Consider the following 27,383-nt stretch of genomic DNA (forward strand, 5'->3'; position numbering starts at 1 on the left):
ATGAAAAATTATACTGAGGTCCTTATTTTTAGTAAATTGGCTAATTTGTTCCTGTTTCAAATTTATAAAACTTTAATCCTTCAATAAAAATGCTGTTTGATCATTCTGAATATTTATACTATTTAGTCATTTTAGTTTGAATTATGTGTATTATTTAATTTTATAAATTTAAATATCTATATTACTTAATTTTTTTATTAAAATTAAAATAAATTTGATTAATAGTTTCTTTTATAGGGAGATTAAATTGTTTGATTTTTATAAAATATATACTCCTAGTTTTACAAAAAATATGATTGAATTTTTTTTTAATTTTATTTTTTGAAATGAAATAATTTATTTTTTTAATTTATAAAGTTTTTATTTATAAAAGAAATAAAATTATTTATGATTATATAAGTATTTATTTAAATTTTTTAAACTTAATTATAGCAAATGTAGAGATAATGTTTATTTCAATAATTTTAAAATATAAACGAAATTAAAAAATTCTCGGAAATTTAATAGCTATTCTCGTTCAAAAATTTCATGTGAATATTAGCTTGTCACGCGTCTAAATCATCAAATTGAGGTGGTTGTGTGTGATTAATACAGTATTTTACACGAATAGTATTCATAATGATGACTGATAACCACAACATTAATTCTATGAGACTCAAACACGAAGATGATAGAGGCTTGAGCTGGTTGGTCGTGGTAACCTCCTATCTCTGTTTTGCAAATTTTGTTAAAATTCCATATATTCTTTTAGCAAGACAAAAAAGTAGTGCTCTAAATTCCAAATTCGGCATTAGGTTTCAACTTCACCCAGCTGATTAGTTCTCATGAGTTTTGGCAAAAAACCCTTTGCTTTAAAAGCAATTTCTGGAGTTGTTGAAAAAGCTCAAACCTGGAAATTTCATATCACGAACATTCAGTCAACTGTTACAATTTTCAGTAAGCTAATTCAACATTATATTCGAAGACACTCTCAAACTTAATTTAATAATAAATATATTAAAATAAATTTAAAAAGTCTTAAATTTTATTTTTCTAGATCTCTATTGCCTTATATTTAAAAAAAAGAAATGAAAGAAAGCTAGGGATTGTGTTATCCCATATTAATTTCTACAGACATTTTACTGGCTATGACTTGATTATTCATTATTGCATCACCAGCTAACCACGTGTCTACAGAGGGCCCAACAGTCGTGGCCATAAATTGCATCCATAGATCAACGACGCAGCAATAACCGACAAGGCGCTGCCGAAACGGTAGGCCAAGTAGTGACGAGTGCTGAGAAATGTGACCACAAAACGCATATGAGAGATATAGACGGCACAGGACCATTGCGGTTTCCAGGTAATAATTTAGTGAGGCGTCGTCTTGTTCCCCAAAGAAAAGTCAGATAACAAACTTATCTTTCTTTAGTTTTTTGCTCCTCCATGGAATTACCTGCTTCAAACCATCATAAATAGTCGCCTGCAAAATTTCAACACCAACATTTTCTTCAGTGTTGATGATCAAATTAATCAAATTAATTTTTTGCTCAAGGTAACTACTCGGTTGTACATTTGTTGCTCAACAATCCAATTTACGAGCATAATCAAATTGATTTTTCGTAATTGATTTGGTTTACATAACAAACATATTAATTAATTAGACCAAATAAGATAAGTGATGATCCCCATTTCAATAAATAGATAATAAAAAGATTCAAGACTTTATATCTACACGTTATATAAAGAAGTAACAAAGGCTACAGTACTAACCCAGAAATGAGACCTGGCATGAGTGGAAAGGCTGTCCGATCTTCTGATCCTTGTAAGCTTGACGTTCTTGCTACTTCTCTCTTCTTCTTCGTTGCTACCAACAAGCTCTCTATCCATGGACGTCGACGGAAAGACATAGCTAGCCCCACCAACCTCTCTTTTACCCGTGAAGGCTCTCCTTCCCCAACGCCAGGAACCCAAAACTCCTCCATCTTGCACTCCTCTCTTCCTAAGGACCATGGAACTAAGCTCCCCTCTCTCAGGACTACAACTCCTGCGAAACGACCCATAACGCTCCCTTCTGATCATTCTAAACGAAAAAGACTGAAACTTTTGCTTGCTCATATAAGGTCCCTCCAAGACTGTAGTCGGTGAGGGCAGCTTGCTAACACTGGCATCCAAGAGCAACCTTGGAGGTAGCTCTAGGCACTTGGGGCTACAGTCACTGGTGTTGGAGAGAGCAGTGCAGCCTCTGGGCTTTCCGGGCTCTTCCTCCCACCGAAATGGGACAGAAGCTGAGGTGTAGAGTGGTGGGGTTAGCGTCCCTGACCTCTGTGGTGACTGAGCAGATGCATGTGCATGTGGGTTCAAGAATAATGGCAATCTTGGTGTGGAGCTTAGCTCTGAATCTGTCTCAGATCCCATTACTGTTGCCACTCTTCCTCTCTCGTAATGCTCTATGTCCACTGGGGTCTGGGCTTGTACCATATGGAGTAATTGTGTGCTTTTAGGCAGCGTGACTTTCTCCCGAAAAGACAATGGGGATGATGGGAACTCTTTTTTTTTTTTGAAGGAAATTAGTAATCACTTGCCTTCATTTTTAGGAGCCATGCTATTATAAGAGCATTTCTATTTGCTTAACATGGTCAATGAATCTGCACCATAAGTTGGATTGATCAAGCGATCCTGACCCTTCTAATCATAATGTGTTGAAAATTAGTTTTCAAAAGTTGGTCCATAGTTGAGAGCAAAAGCAAATAGAGTGACACAGTGCTGATTCTAATAACCTACCCTCTCATTTTAAATTTTATTTTTTGAAAAAAAGAAAAGGAAGTCTTTTTCTTCTGGTTTATGGGTTAAATGAGAAAAGTCTGAATTGAGAGTGACCTTAGCTTTAATAAAGTGTGTGTCATAGTTGAATATCCTTTCAAAATAAAGAAACGTGAAGGGAGGCATAGGGTTTCAAATTTAAGAACCAATATCAAATTTTAAGGAGTCACAAATCCAGTGGTCACAGGCACACCTGATCTTCACCTTGATCAAGGTCAGCATTGGATGCCAAGATGATGGAGAATTTGCCTTTTGGCAGGCCTGGATTTGTTGTGTTGGGCCCTTTCAGACAAGTCATTCACATCCACCAAATTGTCAAGTACTTATGCAGTGAAATGGTGCTTGTATTCTTTTTCTTTTCAAATAGATAGCTTCGTAATTCCTTTTTGACAAATTTCTTTTACTAACACCAATATCTTAGTGATGCAGTAGACGTGGCAAGGTTAGCTTAATGAAACTGAATAAAAAATCATTCAAAATCGGATTGATTTGAACTGTTTTCTCGTGTATGCATTATACAGCCAATGAGCCACGTATCTGATAAGTAGCAATTACTACAATCCAAAAAAGTCAAAAGAGAAATAGAGGAAGTAAGGGCCATTTTCAAAGTATTTAATGACTGAAGATAATGCTCAAAAATCAAAAGCATTCATCTTTCCTTTTGACTTTCTCATTTGTTGCTTCTTTTTTTTTTTTTTTTTTGCCCACATTGCATTACAGTTTTACGATAAATATTAAAAAAAAAGAGATAAAAGACCAAAACATCCAATTTGACAATAATTAATAACAATATCAATTGAAATATTAATTTTTTTTAAAAAAAATATCTAAAAGAGATATACTGAAAATGTAAACTAGTTTATAAATGCTATATATGTCCAAATTTTCAATGGCCTAGAGTGAGTAGGGTGTTGAATAGCATTAACTAAAATAGCAAAACCCACTTCAGTTCGATTGACAAAAGACCAACACTAACAGTTAATTTAAATCTTTCTAAAAGGATTCAAGTTATATTTATTTTGTGATTCCATGTATAATTAACCCATCACGATTAATAAGGATCACAGCAGTTATTGATGGGAAAAACTGATCTATTCCAAATAATTACAAATGACCCATCACTATTAGTTTCACCATGCTTGTTTTCCCTTCATTCTGCTTATCTTCCTTTCCCAAATAAAGCCCGAGTGGCTTTTGCTTATCACCAATTAGTTGGTGTGATACAGTAGACCAAGCTCAGTGCATTGGACTGCTTAGGGCCGAGTAACATTTGGCCCAAGTTATCAATAAAAAAAAAAAAAAGGAAAGAGAAACGTTTCGCCCAAAAACAAGAGAACTAAGAAGAAATTAGAGTAATTAAGTGAGATAGGTAAATGAAGGCTAAATAGTACTTGGTATGAATAGTGAGAAATCAGAATTAAAAAGACATATCTCGAAAGTCGAGTCACAAGCAGAGGTGAAAGCCAGTGATCCATCGCTTTCTCTTTTTTAATATTTCATAACTTTGGTCATCAAAATTCCAATTCTCTTAACATGTTTTTGCCCTTTTGGTGTTTGATTCTATAAAATGTTAAATAGTGAAATTGAAGAGGCCATTGTCCTTTGATATTTTCTAGGTAGAGCGTGGCAGCAGCAGCAGCAGCAGCAGCAGCAGCAGCCGTGAGCCCCCATGTCGTCTCCTGCTGTAAAAGCCATAAGGGGTCCATGAACTGAGGCCCATGTACCTTTCTTCACATGCCATTCCACTCTTTTCATCTTTTTTCTCTTTTACCTTCTTACCATGTGATTGTGGGTGGAAAATCAGTAATTTAGATGATGACATGTACTTGACAAAGATGAATGCAGGCCCAATTTTTAGGCTTGATTGGGTTCAGACCTGGCCTCTAAACAGTGGGTCTTGTTTATATTTATAATTAATGGGTCCTTGACAGACCTGGCCTAGGGCGATTCTCAGCTATTTTTTATATTTAATTCTAGAAAAATTTTTCTTTTTTATTAGAATTTAGAGGGGGAAAAGGGACAAACTTGACTACTTTTTTGCCAATATAAATAATAAAAACTTTTCTGCAGTAAGTCTCGCATCTGGCGTGGAAATTGGGTAATATACACTTGCTGGGGTCTTAATTTATTGCAATTCAATCCTTTAATTGCCATATATTTTCCTATGATTCATGCACTTTTCGCTTTCATCCTACTAAAATAATGTTCTGTTTATTTTTGACCAACTGTTGTTTCCAGCACCTAATTTTTGAATTTTTGATTTTCTTTTTTTTTTTTTTTTTGCATGGATTCTTCCTAGTATTGTTGTTGCCATATCTAGTACGTCATTGTCAAATGGATTTTATACCTTTTAAAAGGCCCTTTTTTTATATATATAAATCAGTCTCCACTTGAAACAACTACTTTGGTAGGAAGTAATCTCCCTGAAAACAACTCTTGCCTCCACATTTTAGAACAAACTTGAAAAGGCACAAGAGAACCCAACCTAATCTCTCTCTCTCTCTCTCTCTGGCAACAGGGTCAGCTCAGTATCTCCACAGAATTTGTATCTAGTTCATATTGTAGTCATTGAACTTTGACCTATAGACTTGTTGTCACCTACTCTATTCCACCAATAAATTACTCCAATTACTGGAGTAAAATACCCAGAGCAGAAGCCAGAAAATTAGGGGGAAAAGATTTTTAAAAAAAGTGCCCTTTGTCCCCTCCAACTCCAAAACATGCGCAACCCCATCGTTCAATACTCGAAGATGGCGTTAGAATTTTGGTTAAATTATTATGGGACCAGCAGTAAAGATGATAATGGCGCCCTGAAAATTCATGAAGAGCACAAATTTCGGTCCCATGTAAAAGAGGACTGGTAGCCACTGTGAATTGAGATGGTCCCAAAACATCAGTCAAGCACTAAGGCCATCTTACTCTGCACCCTGCAGGCTTTCCCCGAGGCAGGTATGCAAGATGATGATAATGGTGAAAGCTACAACTCAATACTTCACAAGAAACCAAGAACTAAAAGCCACCAAAACACAATCATGCATATTATATATTTTTTTACAGGGTGATTTAAATTTAAGTCCATACCAACCCCCAAAGTATACAGAAATTCCATTTCTAACAGACTTTAAAGTCTTTGCTACACCCTTTCATCAAAGGCCCAACATGCTTTTTCTTCACTCAACTACCATCCTTAGTGCAAAGCTCAACAAAAATACTGAGCAAACTGAACCCCACCAAAAGGAATTTCTTTCCACCCTCCCAAACAAAAGAAAAATTAAATTTAACCATATAAATCAAAAAGGGTCAATCCAAACTTTTCAGGTGTCAGATAGAGTCCAAGCTTGCAATGGTCCTTCATCCTCCTAGAGATGAGATGAAGCAGGAAACTTGCATCTTGTGTTCATCTTCTTCACTTCCTCACTTGAATATATTATTATCTTCTTAACCATCTTACAGAACTCCCTGCAATTCAAAGAAGAGATTTCAAAAAGTCAGTGATGTTAGAAGAGATAAACTGAGAGGTGGACCCATTGTTGAAGGTACTTACATCCACGGATCATCACCCAGGAGCATCATGTCACCCTCATCATCAGTAAATACAACAGCCCATTTGTCACGAGTTGAAAGCTCTCCTTTGATTTCAAACATTTCCTCCAGCTCTTTTATGAGATCTCCATACCCTTTCAGCACTGTTAGATCAACAGCTCGACCAACAGCAACTCCTTGCATTTGCACCTTCTCAGAACCAAACAAAATTTATGTACCAGAAAGCAAAGGTAAGAGCACAAGAGAAATCAAATTAATTCCAACAGCAACTGCAAATTTTACCTTGGTACGACTTCTTGTGGAAGTGGAGACCAGCTTGTTGTGCGTCTCTCTTGTAAATGCATCTGAAGCAATTTGCTTCAGTTCTTTCGAGGACTTGAAATTATCCATATTTTGTGCCTTATCAGAACCGCCTGGAGCTGAAACAGATCCTATGGTGCCATTGGGGTCAACAGTTGAACACAAAGATTCCTTCTCTGGAGGAGCAGCAGCATTAGAATTTCTTGTTAAATCAATTCCAAATAAACGGCAGCCTACAGAATTCTCATACTTTTTCCCTTTCTCCACCTGGTTATTTATCAGGCCATTGCTTTGCCATGATGGTAGAGGTGACACATAACCAGAAATGACAGACTGCGTTGTTATATTTCTGTTGTCATCAGATGAATCAAGGAAAAGACTTAGAGAGGCATTCATATGAGGAGAAGTAGGCCAAATGCCCTCCGGTCTGCCCATTGAGTTACAGCTGCTACCGTTGAGAATACTACTTTCAATTTCCTTCTGCCTCATAGGCCAAACAACTGGGCTTTCACAACTTTGAGCTTCAGCAGCACTACCTAGTTGGCTCAACTCATGGGACTGAACTGATCCATGGTACCAGAAGGGCGAAGCAGTTGAATTGGTGGTAATTTCTACATTAATATATAGTGTTTAAATATATGAACCAGCAAAAGTTAATCGAAAGAACAAGCATTAATGGTTCCTGATACTGATACCTGACATTGGTGTATCTACTGGTCTGGGCCTTTTACTCTTTACCACTGTCAGAGGAAGATTTGTAGAAGCATAAGCAGCAAAAGGCTCAATATCCCATGGAGAAACTCTCTCTGGCCTTTGAATTGTTGCTGGTTCATCCCATTGTATCTGTCAAGAAAATAATATCGGAAACAAGCATCAAAAACAAGAAAATGAGTAAGTCAGCATCCACAAGTGAATTTCAAAGCAGAATTCAACCTTCAATGACCGCCATTTAGAGCCTGACCACTGAGGAGAAATATCTCCAACTCCAATGATAGTTCCTGTGAACCTAATCAAACAATTTAGGCAGGCATTAAGAATCTCCTAAAACAACAATAGTGCAAGACAGTCACCAAATGTAGTAGAGCTACCTCCTCTCAGGAGAGTCTTCTCCCTCAAATCTCATCTTGAAGCGCATGCCAACAGAAAACCCATGATTAACAGCCTCCAAATATTTGTTCAAGCCAATAATAAATTGGCTTGTCCTGAAAAAGAGAATGAAAGTATAATTGAGACATGCTAGTGGAAGACAAACCAACATGTGCCACCCAGGTTTAGGAAAAATGAGAGCATTAACAACACCTAGGCTTGTAGTACACAACAAAAAGGGTCTGTGTTGTAACAGCATGAGAAGCAGTAGCGAGCACTCCTAAATGCATGCTTTGGCTGGATATCACAGATGAAGGCATGGAGCTCTGCTGACGAGCAAGACGCCGAACCCCAACTCGCAGTTCCCCATTATCACCCCTAGAAGACATATAGACAACAATCACAAAATAAATAAATAAAAAGAACATCAGCAGACCAGAAATTGAATGACAAAACAAGTTAAATTATCAAAGTCCAACTACCTAAGAAAAACAAAAGCATCTCCTGCAACAAGTCTCTTGGAAGTGACAAATGTACTCCATCCAGTTGTAAGCAAATGTCTCCTTGGTTGACCTAATTAAATAAAACAAAAAAAAAAAGCAGTCATAGAAGAGTAACAATACAGATTTAGCTCCTATCTCAACATGTCTAATCCAGTTTTCTGGTTGAGCTCTCATCCCAGTGAATGACAAAGATAGCTGTTGAATACCACAAAATGCGCCCCTTATATGGACCATAGACACTCCTCCCCTAGAGCTAACTTTTGGAGTGAATTAGGGCTGGCCTAAATTTATCTTGGTATGAGAGCCTCCAGCCTCCCATTAATATGTCATGTACCAGTAAAATTCGGCGTGAGGGGTGTGTTGAATCTCACGTCGGTTGTGTAAAGAGATAATGTGCCCTTATATGGATCATAGGCAGCTTTTGGAGTGAGTTAAGCCTAACCTAAATTTAACAATAGCAAAATAGGGAAGATTTACCTCTAAATATGTGTTTAAATCGCCAGTTATACCCATGCAGATCTTTGGCAGCCAGTTCCTGTGTTGGGGTTGCCTGGTTCATGTCCTTATGTAAAAGAAACAGTGATATGTTATAACTTTTTGATCAGTTATTACCACACTTAAAATTAAAGAAAGGTTATTACCAATGGAGGCAAGCATTCAGTGGCGTGCTTTCTGAGAACAGAAAACCCTCCATGGGTGCTTGTATCAGAAGGTGTTAGAATTTTGCAGAATGAATGAACTGTTGGCTTTTGGGGTTCAGGCGGGTATGAATCAGGACTAGTAGGCTCAGCTTGCTGTAATCATCACATAAAAAGAATCAGACCATATTTTACATCAAAATCTTCATCTCTTATTTGCCCTTTTGTTTTAATTTGTTTAAACAACAAATAAAATTAGCAAAAGGAGAAAATCCCAAGAGGAAAACAGTTTCTGTAATTAAAAGTACATCATCTAACAGAAGGCAATAATTCATTTTGACCCAATTCTGATCAGCAAAATACAACTTATCAACAAAATCTGAAAATAGTCGCTCACATTTGGTTCTGGGTGCAAGGTGATCTGAGCATAAACATCATCGGTCTCTTGTTCTGCCTACCAACAGAATTAAACCAGCATTCTTAAAATAAACGAACAAAAAAGAACCTCCATCAAACAGAAACAGGAAATTGGTAAATAAGATCAGCTGCAGAATACCAGAAGTTGAATGTTGACAACTCGGCAAAGGATCTTAGAAGGAAGATTAAACCGCGGGATTTGTTGAGTTAGTTCCTGATTTGTTGATGCTTCCAACTGCAGATATTCAAAACACGGGAATGAGTCTTCGAACCAATTCCGATAGAGAGAAGAGAGAGCATATTTTGATCCACCTGAGAACGATAAAATCGAAGAGGGGAAGCTAATTTTGAAATTTCAAAAGCACTTACTTGTTCCATGTGACCCTGAGGAAAATAGAGAACCCTTTCTCCAGCCCGTGGTACCTCCACCAACGGACCTGCACATGCCTTCCATAGCTCCGTATATAGATCATCTCCTCCTGCACCACCAAGCTCAAACCAAGTCAAAACACAAGAAACAAGACTGACAGAGGGTTACAAAAGGAAAAGAAATGTGTTTTCCAACTCTGTTTGGTTGCGTAGAAAACCCAGAAGAAAATATAGGAAAATGAAACTTGCAAGCAATAGAGTTGGTAAATTATTATCTCTGACAAGGCAGAAACCTCATCTCCACAAAAGCATAGCAACTGAAAGCAGATACTGCAGAACAAAGAAAAAAGATGGACAGAAGAGTAGGATACAAAATTCCATTTTCCTATCTTCCTTCCCCTTTCAAGGCATCTGAACAGAGCTTGAGAACCCATATATTTTCCTTCATTTGACAGGCACCAAAACAGAGTTTTTTTTTTTTTTTTTTGGAAAAAAAAGGCAGACATAAAACCATTTGTATCCATCCTCACCTCTTCCACCACAAGAAATCGAAGCATCCCTGAGATTACTCTCAGCATGAGCCATGAGAGAGTAAAGAAGAGAATCCAAGTGAAGTCTGAAGAAAACCAATAACAAGAACAAGAACAATAGCAAGAACAAATGAAAGGTCTTGGAGCAGTAAAAGCTACCCCATTAATGGCGAAAGGAAAAGAGAGAGAAAGAAGGCGACGGTTATGAGAGCATTGAATTTGATAATTAGGAGTACAGTGGGTGAGTTTTTATCATCTTGTTTGGGTCTGTTTCGGTTACAAAACCGCTTTGTGCTTTTGTCCTGAAAAGAGTCACAGAAAAACCGCTGTTTTTCTTGGCAACACTTTTCAGAGAGCAGCGTCTTGTTGTGATTTCTTCTTCTATCTCCTTAGAGCTCAAATCAAATCGAAATGCCCAGAAATTTATCAAATCCCTAAAACAGTTTTCTCTCAGAACACACAAGTGTGTGTCTCTCTCTCTCTCTCTCTCTCTTCTCTTCTCTTCTTTCTAGCTCCACTCTAAGCTTTCTCTTTCTACTCTCTGGTCATTTTCTCTGCCTCTGGTCTGGTCCCTGTAATTTTCTTCTCTCCAATATCCAAATTACTCTTAATGGCACTTCAGACTTTCTCTGCCATTACTACATCAGCATCCCAACATTACCCACTATTTTCCCTTTTCTTTTCTCCCTTTTTTTTTTTTTTTTTTTTTTTTTTTTGTAATCTTTTCTCTCTTTGCTATTATATTTATACTTAACACATGAAGAAAATACATTGGCAAAATGACATTTTGGATATTAAAAGCATGACTAATAAATATATCATATGAGTATTTAAAATTTTTAAAATATATTAAAAAATTAAATTGGGCAAATAAACCCTCTAAATTATTTAAAAATTAAAATAATTTGCTTTATTTTACATATCTAATTTATTATTTTACGTTATAACTGACCCACATATTAAATTATGATGTAATAATTCTAAGTATATTATTTTAAAATATAAATAAACATTCTATGCTTTAAAATAAATAAATAAACATTCTTAAATTTTCAATTATTATTTTTTTGAAATAATTGATTATTATTTTTTTAAATTAAAAATTAAAAATTAAAAAATTAAAATTAAAATTTCTCAAATTTATATAAATACAATTATCATCAAATTAAGTGAGCGAGTGTGGTGAATTATTATTAATATATATAAATTAAAAATAAACTATGAAACAATAAATATAAAATAAAACTAAAAACATAAACATATTTATGTAAAATAATTTATTTATGAAAAATATTTTATGTGAAAATATATATTTTATATAAAATATTTTGTGAGAAAATAATTTATTTTCTATAATTTAATTATAATTTAAAAATAAAAAATATTATTAATATAATGCTTAAAATTTAATTTTTTTATTAACTAATTTTTATAAATAGCTCAAATATTAAAAATTATGAAAAATATTTTATATAAAATAAACGAAGATAAGATCTATTTCATGGATTTTTAGAATTTAAATTAATTATATATCTCTTAGATATTTATTTAATACATTTTAAAAATTTATAGATTTTTCTTTATCTATTTGAATAATTTACACTATTATTAATTCATGTTTTAAGGAATAAATTTGCACTTTCATTAAATTATGTAATTTAAAATTTTATTTGCATACCTATGATTTTGGCCTTTTAACATTCAAAAATTTGAATTTCGTTTATAGACGAAGATAAAATTTTTCATTGTTCTGCTCTTTTCTGAGACATAAATATCATTTTCTTATCGTTCCTATGGCCATTCTATGCCCTTCAGGACAGAGGATGGTTCTTTCTTCCTTAGCCTAGTATAAAATAATTAATAAAATATTTTTAGATTATATTTATTTAAAAAAATATTTGTTTGTATTTTTAATATTTAAGACATTTAGGAAAATTGATTAAAATATAAATATTTTCATTCAAGAGAAAATTAAGTTATTCTTAAAAAAAAAAAAAAACTTATAAATTTATTAATATATAAATTTTGTAAGTCTTTAACTGTGTTTTTTAACTTCAGCATTTGTCTAGTGGAAATTATTTACCTACGTATACAGAAATTCAATAATATTTTATTATATTAAATATAAATAATGAGTTATTATGATTTTATTTAATATACTTTTTTTATTAATCAAGTATATATATTCAAATACATATAAATATTATTATTAATTAATATAAAAAGATATAACTTTTATCTATTGATTAGATATTTATAATGCAATTAAAAAGATATAACTTTTATCTATTAATTAAAAATCCATTTACTAAAAAAACATTTGATTGATAATATTTTTATTCTATTAAACAGAAAAAACCAAAATTTTAAAATTAGTTAATATCTAGACAACTGACTAAATTAATTTTAAAAAAAAAAGTTAATAATAAATTATAATATAATCATTTGTGTTTTATTTAATTAATAAAATAATTTTTTAAAATAATTGTTTTTATCTCCATCATATATTTATTTTTATTATTAAATTCAACCATGTCCTTATTATGTTTTGTTTTTCCTTTATCAATAATTAAAGAATTGTAAAACTTAATTTTTAAAATAAAATCTACATATTTTATTTTAAATAAACGCTAAAATAAAAAAATAATATTTTTAATTTAATTTTAAATATATTTAAAATATTTTTTTTTTTTTAATAAAAATTAAACTTAAAATCTCTCAAATTTATTCAAATACACTTATTATAAGACTAAATCTGAATTTTTAAAATTTATGTATATGATTTTCAATATTATTAAACATTAACAACGTATTAAACATTTATTTCAATATTTCATTATTAAATAATATTAAAAATCATATACATAAATTCTAATAACTAAATAAATTTGAATACAGTTAAAATTTAATTCAAAATTAACACAAGACATATTAATTTGATTTTAAAATTCTTTAATTATTGTGAAAGAGAAAGAATAATATTTTGAATTTAATAAATATAATTATAATAAAAATATTTATTTTAAATAACTATACATCTTAATAACTAAAATAAAAATTTTAATATTAATATTACATAATAATCCTCATAACTAAATCATCAACTGTAATTATACGATAGAATCACGTCACGTGATGAAAATTTAATCAATCAATACGCGATTTCAGCGGTAGAGAAAAAGACTTAAATACTATAGCATTCGTCTTTCATAAAGACTCGTCATTCACTTAAAAGATTAAAGTATTTATATAAAATTACCATTAAAAAGCACAATCCAGCAAAATAAAAAGTACGTAATCTGATTATTTTTAAATTTTAAATAATTTCTTATAGTTATCTTATTTTTTAATTTTTTGATTTGAGCGTTGGAATGACCGGCATAAATACCAACTACCTCACATTCTCACATTATCTTCTTTTTAGATTTAACCAATCACAACACAATTTTATTTATTTTTCAATTACATCAATTATCATATTTTAATTTTATTATTAAATTTTTAATTATTTTATATCACGACTAAATTATCTTGAAATTAGGTCTAATTTTTATAAAATAAAAGTATTATAAAGCATTACATCTTTATATTAAATAAATAAATAGCAAGTTAATATATAAATATTGTAATAGTAATTTTAAAAAAATTGATATAACGAATACCGAATAATTTTATTTACTTTGATATTAAGAGAGGTATTGAAATTGCTAAAACAAAAATTATACAGTGACGTGGATATTGAAATAAACATTAAAAATATTGTAAATAATATTAAAATTTTAAAAAATAATTAATCTAAATTTACTCATATTAATGATTATTTTTCGGTTATTCACACCACATTGATTATTTAAAATTAAATTGAATCAGACTCTCAACCGTTTAATTTCATACGTTAAAAAACAAAATGTACAAATTTTGAACCCTTTAAAGGAGAGTGGTACCTTCTACCTTATCAGCTGTAACTTCTGTGTTTCCCTCACATGTCGTGTTTCCTCCTTTCCAAGGTTGTATTTTCTTTTCTTTTTTCTCTTTTCCATCAATCCAAACAAACTTGTTTAGTAAAAAAATTTTTTCACGGTTTAAAGTAAACGTTGTCCGGTTTAATTCAATTATTAAAGATATTTTGTTGATTTTACTTATTTAAATTTAATATTTAGTCTTCTAATTATTTACTAAAAAAATTTAGATATTATTTATATTTTCTATTAAAAATGAAAATTATAATAAAAAATTATTTTTACATCTTTTTATTTACCTTTATAATATGTAATATCATAATATATAATAAAAAAATAAGAATATTAATAAATAAAAATAAAAATATTATTTATACGTAACATTATCCTTTTTCAAAAAATTAATTGTATTATTTATATTATTTATTCTTAATAGTTCATTTTTTAACTACAGTAAAAATTAATTGTATTGGTGAAACTCAAACTCCTCTAATTTTAATTAATATTTAAATATAATATTTTAATACATTATATCTATATGAATAAAAATATTTACAAATTTGATTTGATAGTAAATGTAATTGAGTAAATTTAAAAGGTTTTAGATTTTTTTTTTTAATTTTAAATTTTTATTTAAAAAATCATTAAAAATAATTTAAATGAATTTATAGGATTTTTTGATTATTGTTACAGTATTTATAATATTTTAATCCATCACATTTGAATTAAATAATTTAAAAAATAAAATTAATGTATGAAGACTATATCTCAAAACACAAAAATTAAAAAAAAATTATCATATTGTACGTTAAATCTTTCATGTCATAATATTTTTTAAATCTATTAAAACAATAAATAATTTATAGATTCGGGATAAAAATATTAATAATCTATATAAAAAAAAACATTATTTTTCCTTCACATGTTTTCTCATGATCATAAATTACAAAGCCGCAACGACAGCGGCCTTAACTAATCAATTGAGGCGTGTGATACACATTGGCACATTCTGATAAAGGGCCTGGGATCAATTGGGGCGTGTCGTAGACATCCAGTAAATGAGCGTGGGATCAACTGCGGAGCGTGATACACATTCTATAGGAGGGAGTGAAGACCATTCCGATCGGCAAGAAGGTCCCAAAACACACGTCATAGTGCCAACCTCATTACGCTAGGCCACGTGGTTTGGTATTCCATCCACGTGGCATTTCTGACTTGTCCTCCACATTCTGCTTCCATTTCCTTAAAAGGCGTGAACCTCTTTTAGGATAAAACTGAAAATTAATGGTAAAAAGGTCCAAAAAAAAAAAAAAAAAACCATATAATTTTACACCAAACATCCCAAACACCGCTGTATGGTTAATAAAATTATTTTAATCTTTTTAAAATTTTTATAATACATACATATTAAATTTATTTTTACATTAATTTTAATATTTAGAATTTAAATATTATCCTTCTCATTATTTCTATTTAAATATTAAATATTTAGAATTTAAATAGAAAAAATTAATATTTTCCAATAATAAGGGAGATGGGGGAATTTTTTTTTTCAAAACGCAAATTTTACTGCATTAGGAATGAGAACAATGTGGACAATGCTTATTGAATTTTATATTTTTTCCTTCACTGAATTGAAAAGAAAATTAGAAGAAAAAAAAAAAGTTGACTAAGCAATACTACCTGTCAGCCCCAAACATTCAAATCAACGTCCCAACCAAGAATACAAGGTTGCTTTACATTTAATACTCCGTGATTTTTTAGAATAGTGAAAATAATAAATTTATCCATCATTCATATTTTTTATCGCTAAATTATTACTATAAAGTGAATAAATTTTATTTTTTAGTGTGTATTAAATAAGATTACTTTAAAATTTAATTAAGAAATAATTATTATTTTAAAAAATAAATTATAACTTGAGAAAAATTAAAAATAATTCAATTTTTATATGAAGAATGATGTAAATAATTTCATTCTCAAGTTTTTTGAAAAACATTTTCAAAATGTTAGAATTAATAAATCAACATCTTCAACCACCGCCTTAAATCCACATATTTTAGTATGTTTTAATTGGCCAGTTATTCTTCAGTTTTATTATTTGAGTAATAGAAATATAATCGAATCGCGTAGGGTCAAATTTTAATAAAATTCAGACTCAATTAAAAAATAAATTTAAAAATTTAAATTCGAGTTCAAACTTTACTCGATTCCAATTCATAAAATAAATATTAAATTCGAGTTGGATTCGAATTCGATTTGTAATAAATTTATTTATGATATTAAAAAATTAACTCAAACTTCACTAAAAAAATTTAAATTTGAGTTTATTTAAACTTAATTATACTATAGATAATTTTAATATAATTTAAATTCATTAAAATTAAAAATAAAATTTAAATTATAAGTCATTAAAATATCTTTAAATTAACTTTTTTTATTTAATTAAAATCTCGTGATCCAAAATTAATAAAAAAAATTATAGAAAGGTTATTCTTTTTATAAACAAGGCACAATTTCCTATGTCCATATAAATTTTGATGTGAAATTGGTGTTGACGAATGAATATGTTCACGAATTTATTTGTAAGTCTGCTTATAAGTTTATTTGCGAGTAAGCTCTCAAGCTTGTTTGCGAGTCAGCTCTCGAGTTTATTTATAAACTTGAAAATGAGTCTAGATTATGAGTCTAAACGAATCAAATACTGCTAAATTTAAATTCGATTTGTTTATTAAATGAGTCTAAAAGGTGACCTCGGACTCATCTCGTTTAGAAAACGAGTCTAGACCAATCAAATTTTTATTGAATCAAATATCAAATAACTCAAGAGTAGTTTAATTCGTTTACACCTCTACAGAATAATAAAATTTTACTTTTTTTAGGAAAATACAAATTGTGTCAAGAGAATTTCTTTAAATTCCTAGATTTTATGAAATTAATCGGATTTTCTCAATATCAAAATTACTTAATCAAAATATTTATATATTTATAAAAAAAAATATTTTTTTATTAATAAAATTAATAAAATTATTTATACTATTTTAATTTTTTATTAAAAGTTAAAATGAAATTAATTTGTAAGTTTTTTAATAAAATAATTTTTATAAAATATAAAAATAAATTTATTAAGTAATTTTAAAATAAAAATAAATTAATATATTTTAAAAAAATGTGTAGTAATTATCCCGAATAAAAATGGAAATGGAGGCACTAAAATCGCAATGAAAATAAAAAAAAAAGGAGATTCAAAGGTAAACCAATTTTTGCTAATATGCTCTTATTCTTTACCTTCAACTAATTAAACAACCAAGAGAATATCAAATCTATAACTACTTGTAATTTTTTTTATTTTAATTAACTATTGCACTTTATTATTGTCTCTCCCATGTAAAATATTCTTTATAATATTAATAATAAATAATAATTAATATTTATATTCAGAATTAAGACATTTTCTTGACATTGTTTTGAGACAGGAATCGAATTTTTCAAACCTCTTATCTTATTTTTTTTATTTATTTGCAAAAAATAATCAAAATAAAGGGAGAGAGAGTATACCATTGTTAGATTTTATTCTTATTTGTTTAACATAAGAATAATAGGTATTGTTATGATTAGAATTATATTATATTTTATTTTATTTATTAATTGAATATATACACAGTCTAAGTGCAAAAATTACTCATAAATTAGAATATATATTAAAATTTATATATCCTTTCCGTCCAATCGTAGATTCCTTGAGGATTAAAGATTTGATCCCTTAAAATTGTCAAAAGACAACACATTGAATTATTCCATGACAAAAAAAATTAAAATAAATAAATTTAATAAATAATCAATAATTTAAATATATAAATTTCAATAATTTAGATGGTAAAATGAAATAAAATCGGAGCGGACGGGGCTGGGTTTGGGTTTGGGTTGGAACAGAGTGATATTGAGGGAATATTGGGAAATGTTCCCATTAGTTTGGATTTGTTTAAAAAAGAAAGGATGGATCTGATTGGTGGTGATGATAAAGTAAAATTAGGTGATTAAGAGAGAGAGAGAGGGGTTGACTGAAGAAAATGTTTTTTTTTTTTTTTTTTTTAATAAAAAAATGTGTCCTGGTTTAGGGACATAATATATTTCAAAAAACATCATTGGTGGGGCCTGCTCTTATTCAATGCACACCCCATGTGGAGACCAATTCTGCTTCTGTTCCTTGGCACTTGGCTCCCCCTCTGGGATCACAAACCCCTCTAATTATCATATTACTAATTTTTTTTTATTTATTTATATACAAATTAATTCAATTTTCTAATTTTAAACCAATATTTATTAATTTATCTTATATGATATTGCATTCATGTTATAAAAAACATCCGGTAAGAGTTGACATAATCAAATTCAAAATGATTTTTTTTGGGTCTAAAAATAAGATTGAATGACTTTTTAAAAATAAAAATGAGAAGGGTACCCTACAGAATGATTAAAGAATAAGCATACAGGATTAATTAAAATAATAATAATAAAAATGTGGTACCTCGGGAATGATAAACAAGTTCACAGTTCAGGTAGGAATTCATGTTACAACACGTGAAAACAATCATCGTCTAATTTCATTTTTCTTAAATTTACTTACTTGAGATGTATCCACTAATCACCTCTCAGGATAAGCCCTTTTTTTTAAAAAAAAAAAAAAAAAAACATTTCTTAAATTAAATAATAATGAACGACAAAGGAGAATGAGTCTTCGCCCGAGGAGAAATACTTAAGCCGTGCCCTCCAAGGCCCCACCACAGGCCTTTGTGTGGAGCATCCATGTTTGGCTTGAAGGAAAGTTGCAAAAAATGCGTGAATTTTTTCGGTTAAAAAGGTAAAACAGAGTAAAATGGAAATCTATAAGCAAATTCAATTCCTGAATTTTATTTATTATGCGTAGTTCCGTACTTCTATTTGAAATAAATTATTAAATTTTACATAAATATGCATGATTTATAATTTATATTAAAAATTTTGAGTTAAAAGATTAAAAATTAATTATTTTATGTCAATTGTGAAATACCAGTAAAAAATAAAATATTATAATATTTTATTGATTCTCAATTGGAGATCACGCAAACCAACTCGTCCATTGGGTTGTATGAAACAAATATAGCAGGTTGGTTGAAAATAAATCACTTGCCTAAAATACAAAATAAACGCAAATTTTTGTTGGGGTTTCCATAAAAATAGTGGCATGAATTGACAATAGTTTGTTTAAGTTTGTAAGCCGTTAGGCCAAAATTCCATGGTGAGGCTTTAACTTATTAATAAAAAATTATTTTAAGGACAGAGGTCTCGAATTTAAATTAAATTGAAGCTAATTATCATATACGTACACATGATACTGTGATCCACTGGCACCCAATTTCCTCTAGTTTTTTGGGTATTTATTATTTATTCTTTTATAGCAATAAGACACAAATGGTGTGTCCTTTACACAATTAGAGAAGGAAGACAAAGGCTTGCACCCAAAGCTGACGTTACCATTTAAAACATATACATGTGGGCCTCTTGACACTGATTTTCTCTCATTATTTACACCAAAAAAATGCAATTTTAAATATATAAATAAAAAGAAAAAAACAAAGGCAATATCGACAATGATGAAATTATGATCAAGTGAGCTTCTCCTTATTCCGATCTTCTTTCACTGTTTTATTTTAAATTCATTTTTAATAACTCTGAAATCTCAATTATAGTGATATTGCCTAAAAAAGACATATAATAGAGAATTTCCAAAGAAAAATATAACATATAGGAATGCAATAAAGACTGTATTATTAAGAAAATTGGTGTGTGGGGAAGCATGATTCACGATTAATAGTAGGATTGCTCCTTTAATAAAATGGGAAGGGATATGAGAATGTGGAAGGATTGGGCAAATGAAGTAAAGTTAAATAAGAATGGAAAACATAAAAACTTTGTGATTGGGCATAAAAAAGGGTTAATGGAGAATCAATTGTAGTGGTGAGGGTAGGTAATCAGAGGGACCAGAGATTTGGCTCAGCCCTAGCCATAGGATGGTGGGGTCGCCACCAGACACTGCAATCAATGATTATCTCAGTAGCACTGCAAAGGATTCTTGTTGGTATAAAGTGTCCTACTTTGAACAACTATAGGATTAGTATTAATTCCATATATCATCTTTATTTTAATATCTTTTAGTGGAAGTCAGTTAGGCAGTCCAGCAAAATCCGCAACACTGGCTGGATTTTATTTATAAATATACTCACATTGGCAGTATTTTAGCCCCGTAGCTTGGCCTATATAATTGGCGTTTCGGGTGGAGAAATTGCTTTTTCTGTGTTCAATTAATTGTCAATTTGGAAAAATTCTTTACACCCTTTTTAAAATTTATCATTTCAATAACAATCAATTAAAAAACAATACGAAAAGGTCAACAAAATATACAAGACAAAAAAAAAAAAAAAAAAAAAGAGAATGTGCATGAGAACTACGGTTATTTTAATGCAATAATCAATTTTATGCCTTTTTTTTTCTTGTCTAATACTCGGGTTGAGTTTAGGGCCCATTTGCATAAAATCCAAATCAGTGTGGGTATTTACTGTGATTATGATTATCATGTGATATCTTCAGATGACCTGTGGTGGATATTTAAATGAAAAATAAAGAGATAATATTAACATGTTCTATAAAAAGAAAACTAAAATTGAGACTTGGAGAGATGATCACTGATAAAAGAGTAATGTTAATTAAGAATAATATCAAGTGAATCCTTACGCCAGATGCTATATGGATGATGATAGCAATGGAAACACCATGGATGTCCAAGGAGAAGACCCCACAAATTTTTTTTTTTCCATTTTGAAAAAAAAGCCCCACTTAACACACATATCTACCATCTTACCTTGGACACGGCGATAGTGCTTATAGTAAAAATGAATTATTGCTTTCCACTTGCGTAATTAGATTAAAGTTGCTAAGACACGTGCCACTTGTCACATCAATCTCTTTAGAAGATATCTAAAAAAAAAAAAAAAAAAAAAAGAAAACAGAAGATACATTTCATTGATATCATAAATGGCAGAAAAGCACATGAAGAATTGTTATCCTCAAGAATTTGCAGCTTGTTTCACCTCACAACTTAGAAATAGTTTTTACCAATATGCAAAAGCCAAAAATCACATATAAAACACACTGGTTCTCACTTCTCTTCCGCGGTACGCTAGTTCTTCCTATTGTTTTCCACAGAAATGAGGAATTAATAAACCCAACTACCCCCCAAATTATCTATCTATATGTATATATATAAGAAGGTCGCCACTATCGATATAGCAGATGCAAATATTATTCTTAAATCCAGCCATCTCATTTGAAAATTGAAACAAATATTGAATCGACCGCAAATGAGTCCAAGAATACCCATGTAATTAACAAATTCAAAGCCAAGATGAGACTTACTGCAATGAAATGAGAATAACAGCCAAAACTTTTCACATAAGACAAACCAAAATTAATCTACACAGTTATTGAACCAATTCCTTTCAGGAACTCGTTTTCCTCCTTTCACATGTGCTCAGTGACCCTACAACGCAATGGTATAATAACAACCGACACGACAACACAATTGACCAGAATTTTGATAAACTCAAAGCAAGGGGACTGATCTTTTACTGCAGAATCCAATAAAAGCCTCTCTGAATCAATTATCCACTCTTAAGCATTGTACAACTCCCCAAGGCTGTAAACCCCATATTGTTACTCCATGACCTTGGGATGTTCACAACAGATGATTCACCGACTGCAACCATTGACCATAAAGTAAAAGATGCCATCTGTTCATACTAGCAAGTTGAAACGACCACAAAACAGACCTCAATCCTATACAAGATTCTGAAAACCAGCACAGAAGAACGGTGAGATACATTGCACTTAAACTTACCAGTTACTGTTTATGATATACAAGAGGTATAAGCGAGATGCAAAGAAGACATCAACTAGGCAGATGCAACGTTTTAATCCATAAGATAGTTATATCTCAAACATCTTGCACGCAATCTACCTCCTGTTAACAGTACATTCAACACAATAAAGTTGTTCATTTCAACATCTTTTCTGGGGTTTATGCACACACTAATTGGTGAGTTTCTCGCTCTTCACAAACAACCCTTTGTAATACGTATCAAGAAATTTAGTCACAAATGGGAATGGAATTAGATAAGGTCTTTGAAGAAGACTAAAGGTTGCACAACAATTCCACAAGCTATATCTTTTTTTTTTTTAAAAAAAAAAAAAGCCACTCAGAACAAATGAAGAAAAAGTTATGGAAAGAAAGGAGTTACTAATGGGGGAAAAAAAAAAGAAAAAAAGAAGTTACTGAGAAGAGGATCTGAAAGAAGCTAAGAAAACATGAGGATTAAAATATTTCAATATAGATGTCATAATTTTCTCAACTTTGGTAAAGAGAGGAGGAACAAAAAGAGAATGGATAGCAAAATCCAATTGCAAAGGTGTAAATAAACTTATAAGGACGACAATAACACTCAATGATGGAACGATCCTTGACTGATGTACAATCCCAAAATTGTCAGGTTTCAGGAAGCTAAACAAAACTGAGCGAACAAAACTTAAGGGCAGAGCATAAATTTACAATTTAAACAAGGATAATCAAATAGACGAGTCTGCACTATCACCTAGGCTAGATGAAAAATAAAAGTTACGGTTACAGTCTTCATTTTATAAAAGCAGAAGTGCTAAAATCAATCAATTTATTATTTACTTTTCGCGATGTTAGGAATAAAGAGTTCACGTGCAAGACTACTTTCAGTTAAGTTGCAAATTATGTTGCCATATAGCAGTTCAGCTTGCAAAGTTACAACTGTTTTTCCTTCTCCAAAATGCCTCCTACAAACATTTACAAGGTGGCTCAAGTCAAGCATGTGTATAAATAGCCAAAGAGGAAGCTATTGGAGCTGATGCATGTAGGTATAAGGTAAAAGCAGACATGATAATTCGGGCATCATGACATGAACTATTTACTCAAGTATAACATCTACAGTGGAACAAGAATAAGTGGATGATTACAATTGTAAAAATTTAATAAAAGTAGCTGTGCACTCTAGGTGTTTCAAGTAGATAAGTTCTAGCTTTACAAAAAATTTCAATCTAAATAAAAGAAAAGAAAAAAAAGAATATATATATATGTATATATAAAAAAAATTGAAGACCTAATAGATCAATCAAACCACATGTCAATATCACAGCTAAAAATTCAAGAGGTGAAGTATCTATAAGGTTTCCACTAGCATAGTACAATGAAAGTCTATACAGTGACCATGAGTTCATCCTAAGAACACAGACTTCATATACACATCTCTCTCTCTCTCTCTTTCTCTCTTATTAGGCACCACATGAGAAGAAACATAAGATATTACTTTACCTTGCAAAAACTAAACAAAGAATAATGACTACTCACATACAACTTTTATGCTATAACCACAAAGTTCTAGTCTAATGCCAAAATCATGTTAACTATATTGTTATTGATGCAATCCAAAATATTCATTCAGATAGGCAAGCATCTAAGGCAACTATCATGCCAATATTGTTCTTGACCAATGAAGTGAATGTCTATGTCATAGAATACACTTCATGTTCTATAGCAAAATTAACAAGAAAGGAAAATAGAATAATTATAAACAAAGATAATGGCTGCTATTAAAGTAGCTACTTACTCAAACAATTGGGCAATTGTAAGTGCTACAAAGCTGTAGTAGTGCTGTTTGATTTGCTGCATCAAGATTTTCACTGATTATCAGGGGAAACCTCCCAGGGGAACGAGCAGAAAGATTTGCTAATGAAGCAACTAAGAATTGCTTTGGATCCTTTATGTCCTTGAGAGGATCTTCCTCCTTTTTCCCAGCATTATAAAGATTGACAAAGGTGGCAGTGTAACCCACATTTTCTGCAATATCAGGCATTTCTGGTTCATCTTCAACCCTATCCTCTTCAGGCCGCGAGAGAAGGGTAACAATGCTATCCAGCATTTTTCCCCAGTGTCTAACAGCTGCAGCATCCAAAAGGGCAGGAGATTCACAGATAAGTCTTCCTGAGGCAACTGCAGCTAATTTAACCTCAATGGGTCCAGTGATTAGCTTGAGATTGGGAATCCAAAACTGCTCCAAAATCACCATGAATATATTGGGTTGAACTGCATTCATAGTGTCAACAAGATTTGCAGAACCATGCTTGACCAGAAAGAGTGACATAAAAATCAAGAGAGACTTAACAAATTTGATAGTCCGCTTAGTTTGCAGGCGTGTAAATAGGGCATTCCAAATGTGAACCATGTAGGGAGCAATGACACCATAGTCAAGATTCTCAATCACAGTATTGAGAACATAGAAACCCTGTTCATCAGTACTTGGGGATGCTACAAGCCTGTTGAAGATCCCAAGCACCTGGCTGAGCCTCCCCTCTTGGTTGAGCTCTTGTGGTGCTTTCTGAAGGAAAGCTTGAAGTAGACGCACAAGTGCTGGAACATTTGAGTTTCTCTTCCATGAATCAGGAGACAGGAGAAGAGTAAAAATTTGCATGTAATTAGGAGAGATTGGGGGTCTACTCAATTCAACAAGTTGAGCCAAGAGCTGGAATGCATAAGGCAAGAACTCAGTGACATCATTCGCCAAAATTATCTGGAGGCTAGGAAATAAGCTTGTTTCAAAGGCTGGTATGAAAGAGACGTCCCTCTCACATGCACGTCTAACAAGAACAGCCACCGATTCAAAGAGATAATGGTTGAATATAGGATTCTTTGGGTTTTTGCAAACTTCATTGAGGATTGAGGTCAATCCAGCAATGCAAGGTGCAGCAATCTCAGCAGATATTTCTGCCACTCCTAGAACCCGCATGATGCACTTCATTACATATTGATTCTCCTCAGACTCTGGAAACTTCATGGTATTGAAGAGGTTGCTCATCAACACTTGTACAAATGGAGTAATATCTACTGCATTATACCGTGGCAGTCTTCCCTCATCCTTGACCAGCAAGAGTTTCTCTATACAACTTGCAGCATAAGAATGAACAACATTTGACTCGGCACCAAGGAACCGAACCAAATCTGGGAATAATTGGACTGCAAGAGGCTTTGGTATCAAACTTCTAAATACTGTAAAAAACTTGAGAGCACCAGCCTTAAGCATTGGAAACCCATTTACATCCTGACTCTGCAATTCAGGCAATATCACTTGTGCAAAAAATTTCTGAACATCAACAAGGTCAGTTGAAACAGACGTGCCCCCAGCCTTCTTGGTTGCAAGGGAAACAACCAAATATATTGCACAGTCTTTGTCCTTCCAATTTGTGACTGGATTTGCAGCATATGAGGCCAACAAATTCTGTATCTGAACAGCAACCAATTCAGTTACCTGGGTCCTATAATTTGTTGCAATCCCTTTAAGCAATTCACATGCAATCCTCCTCCTAGTATCAAGATCACTCCCCTCCATATCCCTCCGAATAAACTCAATGTAATTCATCTCAAATAGCTCTTCATCCTCATCCCTCAACCGCACGTTAGGAATCACAATACTTTGACAAATCTGCGGGATGACCCCCTCATTTGAAAACAGAACGTGTTGGACACTCATACTCACTGTAGTCAAGAACTTAATGGCTGTGACCGCTAATCTGTCGCGGCTGGATGACTGGGATACATTGGCTAATAAAGTCCAAATAGCAAGGGCAAAACCTTCCACGTATCCTTTAAACTCCTCCTCATTCTTCTCCATGTAAAGACTAATATTCTCACATACTGCAGCCCTAAGGTCGTCAACAACTGCTAGTCCATCAGCACTGCTTTCTAGTGCAGGATAAGTGGTGGTTAAATATTTTTTGAATTCGTTCATCCACTTGTCCATGTTATCCTCAAAGAATTCAGGCAACTCTTGAAAATTCAGCGAGTAAAATATCCTACAACACAACCTCTGAGACTCAAACAACGGCTTCAAGATTACAGGGGAGCCACCACCTGAGCTAACCGTTGAGTCAATTAAAACAGCGGTTCTAAGGAAAATTTCTAATAGTGGAGCCGCAAAATTATCAAGACAATACTTTAATTCAAGTAAGAGATCATTTGTTTTATACTGATACCGGAATTTTTTGAAGATAGAGTTTGCCGTACCCAACACACCATTAATGGAGACGTAATCGTTATTGCGGGAAGCGACATCAAGGTTGGAAATTAGCTCCGGAAGCAAAGTGGGCCATGATTTCGGGAAATCGTGTTTGCCAATAAGAGAAAGCGACTCGCTGAGCTGTGACTGAATGCGAGGAGTGGAGGAGAGCATGAGACTAACAATTAGGGTTTTGATCTGATCCTTCTCAGCATCAAGGATGGGAGAGAGTGAAGAGTCCGATGACGGGGCCCAGCGTGAGCGTAAATGGTTCTTAAAGTTGACAGCAGCAGCGTGGCGGATCTGCTCGTCGACGGAGGGTTCAGATACTAAACGGAGAACAGCGAGGCCATAATTTGGGTGGTCGGCAGCTTCTGTGAGTTTGGCTTCGGCGGCGCGGCGTGGCTCCGGCGCAGGAGAGAGTGTATGGAGGAAGCATTGGGAGAGGAGCTCTGGATTCATCTCCATTACTGGAAGTAATGTAGTTGTTGCGCGTTTGTGCGGCTTTAGAGTTTGTGAGAAAGAAATCTAGAAAATGACTTTAGAGAAACGAAAAATGAAGGAGACAGTAGATTAGCAAAAATGATAGGAGGGTGGGCGGGGGGAGAGGGAAACATTCATTCAAAGAGAGGCCGTGTTTTGCTTTGGGGACGGTGAGTGATGCTGTCGTATGTTGTTTGAGAAACGCAAGACGCGTGGCTCTGTTCGGTTCGTCAAGGACAATAGACCAGCTTCAAAGATCTCTTGGGCGCCAATCAAAGCCCTTGATGATCGACTACGATGTTGCTCACAAGCTACAAAGAAGAAAAATAAGCCCACAGCAATCACATTGTGCCCATAAGCCTCAAGGGCTTCTACTGCTGGGTTGTGCATTGGCCTTTGTGTATAGCTCATCTATCATTTTTTTATTTGTATCAATTTGATGTTAATTTAATCTTACTACTTAGTATTGATGTGTGAGATCTAGTAAGGTTAGGCACAGAGTTGTCCCTCCCCTTATTTTTATTTTATTTAATTTTTCTTTTATTCTCTATTGAAGTATATCCGTCATATTGAGTTTGTGTTTTTC

General features: G+C 32.1%; 3 protein-coding genes across 6 annotated transcripts; all 3 read right to left on the minus strand.

Annotated features, from left to right (window-relative positions):
- Positions 1-873: 873 nt before the first annotated feature.
- Positions 874-2,544, minus strand: LOC110614764 (uncharacterized protein At4g00950). Of its 2 annotated transcripts, none has more exons than XM_021756419.2 (2): positions 1,753-2,538; positions 874-1,462 (listed from the first exon to the last, which is right to left on the minus strand). In XM_021756419.2, the coding sequence occupies exons 1-2, from the start codon at positions 2,458-2,460 to the stop codon at positions 1,385-1,387; spliced, it is 786 nt and encodes a 261-aa protein (XP_021612111.1). In that variant the 5' UTR covers positions 2,461-2,538; the 3' UTR covers positions 874-1,384. The 2 variants fall into 2 exon arrangements, with proteins under 2 accessions (XP_021612111.1, XP_021612112.1); XM_021756420.2 differs by having other exon boundaries at positions 1,297-1,488; positions 1,753-2,544.
- A 3,268-nt stretch (positions 2,545-5,812) lies between these two features.
- On the minus strand, positions 5,813-10,860 carry LOC110615813 (auxin response factor 18). Its single transcript, XM_021757942.2, has 14 exons — positions 10,189-10,860; positions 9,659-9,768; positions 9,429-9,524; positions 9,270-9,326; positions 8,876-9,028; positions 8,712-8,796; positions 8,214-8,304; positions 7,945-8,109; positions 7,734-7,847; positions 7,579-7,651; positions 7,341-7,488; positions 6,628-7,256; positions 6,347-6,534; positions 5,813-6,261 (listed from the first exon to the last, which is right to left on the minus strand). The coding sequence occupies exons 1-14, from the start codon at positions 10,241-10,243 to the stop codon at positions 6,162-6,164; spliced, it is 2,064 nt and encodes a 687-aa protein (XP_021613634.1). The 5' UTR covers positions 10,244-10,860; the 3' UTR covers positions 5,813-6,161.
- Positions 10,861-21,548: 10,688 nt separating this feature from the next.
- Positions 21,549-27,052, minus strand: LOC110615954 (exportin-2). Of its 3 annotated transcripts, XR_002488123.2 has the most exons (3): positions 23,873-27,052; positions 22,918-23,042; positions 21,549-22,031 (listed from the first exon to the last, which is right to left on the minus strand). XR_002488123.2 is itself a non-coding variant. In XM_021758226.2 (2 exons), the coding sequence occupies exon 1, from the start codon at positions 26,780-26,782 to the stop codon at positions 23,873-23,875; it is 2,910 nt and encodes a 969-aa protein (XP_021613918.1). In that variant the 5' UTR covers positions 26,783-27,052; the 3' UTR covers positions 21,549-22,031. The 3 variants fall into 3 exon arrangements, 2 of the variants coding, with proteins under 2 accessions (XP_021613918.1, XP_021613916.1); XM_021758226.2 differs by lacking the exon at positions 22,918-23,042; XM_021758224.2 differs by having other exon boundaries at positions 21,549-23,042.
- Positions 27,053-27,383: the final 331 nt, after the last annotated feature.

Source organism: Manihot esculenta, chromosome 5 (assembly GCF_001659605.2).
Source record: "Manihot esculenta cultivar AM560-2 chromosome 5, M.esculenta_v8, whole genome shotgun sequence".
NCBI lineage: Eukaryota > Viridiplantae > Streptophyta > Magnoliopsida > Malpighiales > Euphorbiaceae > Manihot > Manihot esculenta.